Here is an 11335-nt window from a genome sequence, read left to right on the forward strand (position 1 = left end):
CACTTGTAGACTAACTTGCAGAAAACCAGCACTGCACTGAACTTGCAATATGCAACTTGTTACACACATGATCAGTAGTGAAAAACAAATGAGAATTCACAAGAATTCACACAGTATTCAATTTGTTGACAGTCAACCTTCTTCTAATTACACATGGAGAAAGACAATTCAGTTTCTCTACCCACTGAGGGTTTCTTTCACTTCAGTTGGGAGGGCAAGGGTAGGGGAGATCCATTTATTAGTAAGTTCTGGGCTTGCAGCATTTGATCTGCCCTCATATATGCTGTAAGAGCCACCCATGACACATTAATTTTCTACAGACTAATGAAACACAGGACCAGTTATTTCAATATACTTTATTTTAAAACAGGGAGGTCACAAAGCACTAAGCTTAGCCCGTTCTGCCATACACAAGCTACAAATACTTGTTTGACAGTTAAGGGTCAGTCTTTAGTAGCATACATGAAAAGTGAATAAAAATCCATATAAAACAATATTCAAATAGTTTCCATAGGAACACAGATAATTGTGACCCATCTCCTAGTAATTTTTCTTGCATTTATGCCAAACCTAAATGTTAAAAAAACACTTAAAAATTCTACCAGGAATTAAGTTAACAGTCCCCCAAATGCCCTAAATTCAATGACTAATCTTGCACTTAGTTACTAAATATTACCTATACATTAATACTAGCTGAAGCACAAGTTGCTGGATGTTCAATTCCACTTTCCCAGGCACAAGAGACTGGCAGACTAGCAACATCCTGCTCCTCCACCTCAGCTAGGAACCCTTGCTCCTTGATCTGCTGCATTAGTTGCCTAGAAAGAAAAAAAATAAAGAGTGAGTCAAAAACCGTTTCACTGCAATCTACCTAAAAATGTAACGTAAAACATTTTTTTTAATTGCCAGTGAGTATGAAATGAACTCTTTATGCATCACCTGCAATCCAGATATTATTATCATGGGGGAAAAAATAAAATAAAAGCAGAATCCATGCAGGTCACTTGTGGCTGGCCAGGCTTTAGGGTAAGTGCCAATACCAAGCTGATTTTACCGTTTCTGTGTAGGATTTAGGTCTGCAAAGATGCACCTACATACACATATGTATACCTCATGCTATACAGATTTACTCACTTAGTGCTCACTAGTTCAGAATTTCACATGTGAAAATCCCTGACAAGTTGACTGTCACTTATCCCACACCCTCGCATTACTGGGTAACTTAAAAAAAAAAAAAAAAAGTATGGATAACAGACCAGGAATATAAGAGAGCTGACCAGACCAGTAAGAACCACGAAACTCCTTCCATACTCTGACAAGAGTTGTACTAAAACACAACCTCAGAAGAACTTCAGTTGACTGAGTTTTTGGACCTAGTTCATAGATGCATAGAATGGTTTGGGTTGGAAAGGGACCTTAAAGTTTTAGTTCTAGCCTCCACCCCACCCCAACATGGGTAGGGACACCTTCAACTACACCACGTGGCTCAGAGACACATCCAGCCTGACCTTGAACACTTCCAGGGATGGGCCATCCATTTCAATTGGAAGCCATTACTCCTTATCCTGTTATCACTACATGCTTTTGCAAACAATCTTGCCCCAGCTTTCCTCTAAGTCCCTCTCAGGTATGGGAAGGCTGCCATAAAGGTCACCCCAAGGCCTTCTCCAGGCTGATCAAATCCAGTTCTCTCAGTCTTTCCCCACAGCAGAGGTGCCCCATCCCTCTGATCAACTTGGTGCCTCCTCTGAACTCGCTCCAACACGTCCATATCCTTCCTGTGCTGGGACCCCAGAGCTGATGCAGCCCTGCAGGTGGGGTCTCAGCAGAGCAGAGGGGCAGAATCCCCTCCCTCACCTGCTGCCCACACTGCCTTTGATGCCGCCCAGGACACCTTTGGCTTTCTGGGGTGTGAGGGCACATGGCTGGGTCATGTCCAGCCTCTCACCCACCAGCACCCCAAGTCCTTCTGAGCAGGGCTGCTCTGGATCTGTTCATCCCTCAGCCAGGATTCATACCAGGGGTTACACTGATCCAGGTGCAGTTGGTCTTGTTAAACCTCATGAGATTCCTACAGTCCCACTTCTCAAGCCTGTCCAGGTCCCTCAGGTGTGGGGTGGCATCCCATCCCTCAGGTGTGTCAACAACAACACTCAACTTAGTGTTATTTTATAGTTCTAGTTATCTTAGGTATACAAGGCAAACAGTTGGGCCACTACATGGCTCCTCATGTATTACTAGTTTTTATTTAAGACACACATAATCATCTTGTCCTTTATCTTTCACAATTTCGAGACACAAATTTAATTGTTCACCTTTACAATATGTGGATGACATTCAAAAGACTTTTGCCTGTCCTAGAAAGATTTGCACCACAATCTCATTGATGTATACCTCTCAGTTAAAGGCCAGCCTTTATCACAGAATTCTCTTGCCAAAACAGAAAACACAAATAGGGCTGAAAGAGGGCTGTTCTGTGGCCTTGGATGACAGTTATGTTTGCATAATTAAGCTCAGCATGCCTCAGACCAAGTATTAAATTTTAACAGCAACCTAGTGATACAGTGAAAAAGCCTAATTATTCTCCTGCAGAGTCATATTTAGTTCAATTAGACACAGTTTTGGAATGTTAAGGGAAGTCTAAAAGCTTCACGTGTTTTGAAAAATATGTCAATCGACCCGAGGTTTCACCAAGGCAAAGAAACAATAAAAGCCCTGCTTATACTGGCAGGGTTAGTAGAAAAATAGAGGAAACTTCCTCTTACTTTCATGTCACGAATTCCTTAAAAGATTTTCAATAAATTCAAACAACCCAATAGCAGAGCTAATCATGCTTTAGATTAACACTTCTGCCAAAAGCCCTCTGCCAGCACAGCAGGCACATACCAGTAGAGAGGTAAGCGCTTCCTCTTACAGGAAGCCCCACTTTTATAGAAAGTGCAATCTGCAGAGCACCCAGGTTACTTTAAACTGTTGTTTAAGTTGCAGATTCACAGTATCCTTGCACTTAAAATGTAGTCCTGCTTTCTTTTCTTACCTGTTTAATAACTTCCCATGGAGATCTAGCACTCTGCACTGAGCACTGAGCCAGAGCTCAACCTAAACCAAGGAATAGTTCTCAAACAAACAGAGATCATACTGTGAGGCAATACTGTTGAATGTCCCTGCATCAGGATTTAGTAAGCTACTAATTTAGAAGACAATATACTATAACTGTGATTAACTGGTCTCTCATCACTAGTCGCAGAAGCTAAATGTAAAGAATTCATAATGATTCTGTATGTTGTGCAATAGTGAAAACACTAGCTAGAATCCAGATTAATGAAGACTCCAAACATTACATCCCTTTAAAAACATCTCTCCTATAACTGTGTAAAACAGAGAAAGGTAATTAGTAGCATCAGGATTTTTCTAACCACACAGCAAAAACCTTCAGAGGCACTGCCTTCTTCCACACTAGGAGGTTTTACAAGAGCTGCAGGACCAAAATTACCCCTGCTTGTTAAGGGGTAGCCAACGGATATGAGCTATTTATTACAGTGATCTCAGAAGTAAAGATGTATCAAGTTATTTAGTTACTAACCATGCTGGTCTTGACATCACATAGTGTATTGTTGGCCTCTGGAATCCATTGAAAGTAGAAGCTGCTGCAACAGTATAGGCACCCATGTTTTCAAATAGGATCCAGTCACCAACTTGCAGCTCTGGCATATTAAAGCGCTCAACAATCCGATCTAAGCCATCACAGGTTGGTCCCCAAATGCTGCAGGAGTAGGAGCTGTCATCTGGCTTAGGCCGCTAAAGAAGAGAGTGGAGTTTAATTATTTGACTATCAAACCAGAGCTTCCAGCAGCAATACCACAGTGTAACACTTCCACTTCTGAAGAACAGGAAGTGCTGCTTGCAGGCACTTCTTCACCTCTGGCTTTGAGTTAATTCCACTGCATGCTTCTTAAGTTAAATGCCAAAGTCTGGCAACATGAAGGGAGCAGTGAACTGACTGCTATGACAAGGATTCTCCTACACCCATGATATGTGACTAGTACATGATACTTCTGAACAGGAATACCTTTTGCAGGACTGGCTTAACATGTGCGTGATCATACAAGATGCAGTTGAATGATCCATAGACCCCATCATTCACATAGTACATAAGAGTTTTGTCATTTGCATCATCTTCATCTGGAAGAAATTGAGACATCAGTGAGAAAAAGTCTTGGAAAGAAACACACAGTTGGGCTAGATCTAAGACTAGGTTTTGATTTACATACCATCAGAACCTGTTTGCTCCTTTAACACAATTTTCTTTGCAATGATGTTGACTGCCAATGTGAATGCTGATGCAACATAGTATCTTCCTGGTTCTGCAATAATATTTATTCCAGAATCTGAAGGAAAGTATTTATCCAGCGCTGGGTTGATTACACTTGTGATCTAGGAAAAAATCAGATGCTAGTGTTACAATTTCAGCATACTCAGGTGCCACTTTAGAAGTAAGACCCTCAAATTCAAAATTATATACAAGTGAAACATGTAACAACTATTAACCATCTATTGTAATTTATATTGACTGCTTTTGCTTTTTTCCCCCCCTCATTCAAAATCTTGTTTGCAATTAAATTTATACAAAACAACAAAAGCAGATGCCACTTGCAGCTAAAGTTTAAGTAACAAAACAGGTCATGTTTGAGGCTGAAGGAAATCACCCCTCCTAGGCTCATTAAACCATCCTCAATGCCCTGCAAGTCTCCACAGTTCAAATTTGATTTGTAGTCCACCTGTAGTGCTGCTACTTATGCACTACTCCACAGCTTACTAAACCCTAAAGATGTCTCATGGGATCATAAAGCAAACAAAGGGCTTTACTATCGTACTTGCAATTCAGTTGCCTTCATGAACAGTTATTTCCAGGTTCTGAAGTTACCATGAAGCTGGCTCCAACCCCAGCATGACTGTATCATGTCCTGGAGTCCAATGACATAATTTGCTTTTGATGCCTCACCTATGCCCATACTACACTATAAGAGGTACTAGAAGTGCTACAATGTTAGCTCACACTATTATAAGGAATCTCTTTTTATGTAACTTACTGTATCCTTGTGTTAATATGTAACATTTATTTACATTATAACATTTATATCTTCCTTGGGTTATAAGGCAAGGTGACAACACTGCTTTAAGTGGAAGTCCTATCAATATTCAGCCCCCTAGTCTCTTCTGAATGTAGACCTTTACTGAGGTAAAGCAGACTGGAAAACACTGAACAACTTAAAAATTATTCAAAAGCTAGATCTAAATCAAATTGGACACCGATCTCATATGCTGCCACCCCTAAGGACAGTACAGATTCAGCACTACCCTTTCACCCTATTTTGGAGCAGCGCCCATCTATTCAGTCTGAATTACAGCACCAACTTGAAGAAGTCTATGTCAGTAAGAATCAAGCCTGTAGTTAAAACCAGCCTTACTTTTTTGAGGTTTTTGCTTGTTTGTGCAGTCATTTAGCTATGTATCTAATGAGCTCATCTAATTTTTAGTTCAGATATGCTCCTCTTTTCCTCTTAATTACATTTCTGACCAAGCAGACAAATTTTTGCAAATGTGTCTGCATACAAACAGAAAAATCAAGATTTTATTTATTCCAGATCAACACTCAAGCAGACCCCACAACCTGAGAACTTCTTAGCAAAGCCATACCTCTTCAAATTTAAGCTTGACATCTTCAGAGCCAGGGAAGCCACCACCAATATCAAGCAGATACATATTGAAGCCAAGTTCAGCCTAAAATGAGATTAACAGGAACACTGTCAAGAAAAGTTTATAACTTATATCAGTTCATAATTTATTGTTTTAGCTTAAAAAGTAATGTAAATTAATTTCATTAACACTTGAAACAGAGCTAACACATGTTCAAGTAACAGTTATTTGAGTTTGAGCTGCCAATTTTAGTGCATCTGTAGATGAGTTTTGCCAAGCTGGTCAAAGTAAGCTACCAGAACCTAAAAAATCCCAACAACATGAAGTCAGTGACTTAGCTTTTAACCCCGTAACAGTTGTACACTTCATTCAGTTTTGCCACAACAGCTGAGAAGTAGTTCCAGATAAAGTAGAACTAGACTTACTCCCATATCAAACACACAGCGGGCATCAGAAATGGCTTGAACAAAGGTCTCTGGGTCTGTACATCCACTTCCAACATGGAAACTACAAAAAGATACAAAATATCAGTTGATACTTGGCAAATTAATCAAGAAGTTTTATATAAACTCATGTCATCACAAGCAAAGCCATCTCTATTGTCAGGTAAAGCATTTAAAGAAAGCTTATTTAATACAACTGTATTTTGATACTGTCAGCAGCTCACCTAACTCCAATGATGGCAAGGTCAAGTTCTTTTGCACGCTCCAGAAGAAGCCTGCTAGTCTTAAGTGTAGCTCCAAATTTAACACTCAGACGACAGACTGCTTTGGAGTCATCAGTGGTAATGCGCAAGACTAACCTAGAAACAGGAAAAAACGAGGAGTTAAGTTTCAGTATAACAGACATCGTCATCAGGTAGGTATGATCTCAGAATAAGTCTGAGCTTAAAGATACAAGCTGCTCTGTGTATCTCTTACTAAAGTGCCAGTGAACTCTACAAGATTGGATTTCACTGGTTAAAAGTATGTTTATTATTTCACAGTTTTGCAGACCACCTTAAACTAATGAAGAAAAAGTTTCAGATAAAGCAGATATTTCTGTATCCTGGGAACCCAAGGAAGAATTACGGAACAATTAGCATTACTTACTTGGCTTTTGGATGGGCCCTTGCAACTTTCATTAGTTCTACTTCACTATCAAATGTCATCATCTGCACACCACTGCTGGCAGCATGTTTGATTTGAGATACTTGTTTGCAGGGATTTGCATATATTATTCTCTCAGGAGGCACGCCAATGCTCTGTACCAGCTGTATTTCCGTCTGAAGAAAGAACAGATTACACTTGTAGAAGATATTTCTAGATGGATGATTAATGTAATCAGAACAACAAAAGCAACACTACTGGCTTATGCTTAATTTTATACAAACATGTGTTGTAAGGCTGAACAGATACTAACGTCACAGATCAGGAGACAGTCGAAATCTCACCTTACTGGCACAATCAAATCCTGCCCCAAGAACAGCAAGTGTCTTCACAACAGCCTTGCTGTCATTACATTTTACAGCATAGAAAGGGGTCACCCGAGGAAGGGCCTTATGCCACCGCATGTGCTTCTTCACAATGTCCCCGAGGTCAGCAACATAGAAGGCATCTTTATCATCCTAGAGCAAACACACATCTTAACGTTACAAACAACAGATAACAGGATAAGCCTAGAGGTCAGCATTTGAGGGGGCTGTCTTGCAGATCATTTGCAAGGACAACTTGTTCTATTAGTTTATAAGTTTCTAGCATTGTGAAATGCAGTGGTTTTCCCATCATACTTACAGAAGATGACACTTCATTTATTTTTTGGTCAAGGATATCCTTGGCAGTAAAGCCTTCATCAAGGAAGGTCAACTCAAATTCTTCTTTGCTGAAGTTACTCATGACTTCCAAGATTTCAGGTTTATGTGGAAGGACTTGGGTATGAACTGCTGGGAAAAAAAAAATTACTTAACTGAATTTATATAGTTTCCATTCAATAATTCACTTAGATTCATACAGTCGTTATAGGACCACTAATTTGTGCTCATATCATTTACAATTATACAGCTCCTACAATGATCACTGATAGCTGCAGAAATTAGACACTTCCATAATGACAGATGTAATCAGAACCAAGGAGGCAGGCCAAAATAATCTTGCTAGCTGGAAGGCAAGTTCTCCTCTGTTCAAGAACTTTATGATGTTCTGAATCTACTCAAAGGAAAAAACTAATCAAACAAATACTGTCAGACATTATTGGTCTGGCTCTCTAGAAGTTTCTGCTGTCTTTTCCTTCACCTCCACATCAGAGCTACTAATACTATGGCTAGTGTCTACTTTTTTTTTTTTTTAAACTCATAACTCTATGAGTTTTTTTAAAATCATAACTCAACTCATAAGCACTATTTTAGCTCACCAGCTTCAGAAGAAAGGGTTTACCAACAGAATCCAAGAATGTTACTGACTCCTGAGTAGTAACAACTCTCATTAGGTCCAAGCCAGGTAAAGATCCAGATTCTCAATACAGTTCAAACTATGCATTAACAGACATGAAAACAGGGCTTTCCTTGAAGTTGCTCTGTTGGTAGTTACAGCTTCCCTGTTGTACTCATGACCTCCAAGCTACATGGAAACCTCAGCTGTCATGAGTGGCAGATACACATCCTGAGACTGGTTCGTAACTCTGACCTGCAGACAAAGTCTTAACAGTGATCTCAATTACTGCTTTAGAACAGGATTTTACTGCAGTCTGTTCCAAGTCTTCACTGCTAACACAAATCTGTCAAGTAGAAAGTCCCTTGAGTACTAGAACTTAAGAGCAAAAGCACACTCCTCTGGCATCCATGATCAATGAAGTCCATGGGCCACCCTTTTACTGGGAAGTCTAAATATGAAACAACAGCCTTCTGCATCAAGCGGTTTAACCAAGTGTGTGCTACCTTTCAAAGACCTCAGCACTGCAAGTCACTCATACAGAAGACGCAATTTCATGTAACAGGGTCCAGCCCTCTTCCTTTCCTCAGCAATTTTTACACTCAAACTAGTCATGCAGGCTAGGATTGAAAATTATGCAAACTCTGAATTTTTCACTAATTTTAAGTTATGCTACTGTTCCCTCTATTTTCAAAAAGTCTGGCTATAAACCAATTGAAAAAGGATGTTTTATAGCTGGTACAGATTAACAAGGTTCTAAAACCAACAAAATCATTCATTCCATATATGTCTGTAACAAAATTCATTTAATTTTATTGAATGACTTTGAAATATCAGCAATTATACCTCTTTTCGACCTTCAGAAACATATGGCAACAAGAACTACTTCACATCTTTTGATCACTTCTCACTTATCAGAGACAAATCAAATGTGAGATTCAAACTAGATTAAGCTTTGATGCTAATAGACCAAATAATCCTTTGAACCTCATTCTCCCTCTGCTCTCATTCACGTGCCGTGGTAATTCTACCACAAGCTGGATTAAAGTATTCTCTTAAAAGCCTCTTTGAAAGGACGATAAGAAACAGCAAATTAAACACTTCTCAGGAAGGTGCTCGTTACTAAGGAGAAGTAGCTTTGCAGCAGACTTGCAGCTTTGCAGAAAGCAGTTCAGGGACTTCAGCTGTGGTTAATAGAAGTGAACACCATCAGGAAGAATTTAGTTTAACCTCCCCTCTGCAGAGCACTGCATGAAAAGCACTTTTTCTTTTAACATGTAAAAGGAAAATTACTTTTACTGGCCACGACAGATTTTGTTAAAAAGTTCTTGCAAGCTTTCCATCTCCACCTCATTGTGCAACTTTAACTACAGTGTAATTACACGGCATATAGACAGAACACAATCATGTAGGTGCGAACTGCAGCCTCCCAAAGTATGTTTCTATTTGGACTGTGTGCAAAGTGTCTGCAGCTCCCCAGAAGAAAGGCAATTTACGCTCATTTAGATTTTGTTCTCCAGAACATTCTCCTGTTCAGCAGCTGTATTTGGCCAGAGCTGAGTCATGCCTGCAGGCTCCGTATTCCAGCAGCCAAGCTGCGGCTGGAAAAGCTGCCCGAGGCCCCTGACCCCGGAGCCGGCAGAGGCTGCGCAGGGACGGGCCCGGCTGCCCGGCGCCCTCCCCTCTCCCCGCACGGCCCGCAGCACAGCCCGGCCCGGCAGCGGGGCACTGCACGCCCAGCCGGGCACCGCGGCCTCCGAGAGGCGCCTGTCCTGTCAGCCCCGGGGCGCTTCATCACAGCGCACATCGCCCCGCGGCCGGGCCCCCACCCCAGACCCCGGGGCTCCGCGGGAGAAAGGCTCGCTCCTCATCCCTCGGGGTATTCAAGGCCAGGATGGATGGGGCTCTGAGCAGCCGGGTCTAGTGGAACACGTCCCTGCCGTAGGCAGAGCTGGAACTAGACGGTCTTTAAGGTCCCTTCCAACCCAAACTACCCTGTGACTCTCCGATTCGCTCCCGGCCCAGGCCAGTGCCCGCTGTCTGTGCAGGGGGCAGCGCCGCTCGGCCCAAGGGCGAGCCCGGGGCCCCAAGCCCAGGTTCCTGCCACGCACCTGCCTTTCCCCACCCCGGAAACAGCCCGGCGGCCACGGCGGGGCCGTCCCTTCCCCCGCTGCCGGGAAACGCCGCCAATACTCCCCAGGCGAGCCGGGGAGCCGGTCTGGCCCGCTCACAGCCGCCCGAAGCCTCCCCGGGATCCCCGTGCCCGGCGGCAGCACCGGCGCCCAGCCCAGCCCAGGCCGCCCCGCAGACACGTGGCTCCGCGCCGGCCGCTTCCGCCGGGCACATCCCGCCCGCTCCCCTCCGCTCCGCTCCCGGCACATCCCGCCCGCTCTGCTCCCCGGCACATCCCGCCCGCCCCGCTCCGCTCCCCGGCACATCCCGCCCGCCCCGCTCCGCTCCGATCCCCGGCACATCCCGCCGCCCGCCTCGCCTCACCTCCCCTCGGGCAGCGGTGGCGGAGCTGCTGTCAGGCCCCGCGGCAGCCGATCCCCTCGCTCCGAGCCGCCTCCCCCTCCTCCTGCGAGCCGGGCGCGGTGCGCGGAGCCGGGCGGGAGCGCCGGGCCGGCTGAGGAGGAGCGGGGCTGGCGGGACGAGCGAGGCGCCGCGGCTGACAAAGCTTCGCCACGGCCGCCGCGCTCCTATTTATAGCGCCGGGCGTCGCTGTGGCAACGCACCAGCTCAAACCAGCCGCAATCGGCTGGGACCGGGCGCGCTCCCACCGCCGCTATTGTGACGTACGGCCGAACATGCGCACGGCGCCGGGAGCCCCTCGCCGCCCCGCCCGGCCCCGGGCCCTGCCCCTTCCCCTGCGCCTTCCCCTGCCCCTGCTCCGGCCCTTGTCCCTGCCCCTTCCCCTGCCCCGGCCCCTTCCCCTGCCCCTGCTTCGGCCCTTGCTCCGGCCCCGGCCGTGCGGAGCCTCTGCCCGGGCTGTGCCCCTGGGCCCTTCCCCCGCGGGGCCGCCCGGGGCGGGATCCCCGTGCGGGGTGACGGGCGCGCCCCCGCTCCTGCCGGCTGCCAGCAGGTGCACGGCCCGCGCCGTTCCCGCCGCCGGGTCGGTACCCCCGGGTCGGTACCCCCGGGTCGGTACCCCCGGGTCGGTACCCCCGGGTCGGCACCGCAGCCCCAGCGTGAAAAAGCGGCTGCAGGAGGCCGGCGGCCTGCGGCTTCCAGCG

The 11335-nt window shown here is 45.1% G+C and overlaps 1 protein-coding gene across 1 annotated transcript; it reads right to left on the reverse strand.

Moving 5' to 3' along the window:
• Window positions 1–341: 341 nt before the first annotated feature.
• ODC1 (ornithine decarboxylase 1) lies at window positions 342–10727 on the reverse strand. Its single transcript, XM_083857759.1, has 11 exons — window positions 10599–10727; window positions 7470–7615; window positions 7130–7303; window positions 6789–6961; window positions 6365–6499; window positions 6123–6204; window positions 5698–5781; window positions 4272–4434; window positions 4070–4182; window positions 3584–3798; window positions 342–818 (listed from the first exon to the last, which is right to left on the reverse strand). The coding sequence occupies exons 2-11, from the start codon at window positions 7569–7571 to the stop codon at window positions 677–679; spliced, it is 1383 nt and encodes a 460-aa protein (XP_083713885.1). The 5' UTR covers window positions 7572–7615; window positions 10599–10727; the 3' UTR covers window positions 342–676.
• Window positions 10728–11335: the final 608 nt, after the last annotated feature.

The sequence above is a fragment of the Zosterops lateralis genome (genome assembly GCF_965231275.1).
Source record: "Zosterops lateralis genome assembly, chromosome: 3".
In the NCBI taxonomy this organism is placed as follows: domain Eukaryota; kingdom Metazoa; phylum Chordata; class Aves; order Passeriformes; family Zosteropidae; genus Zosterops; species Zosterops lateralis.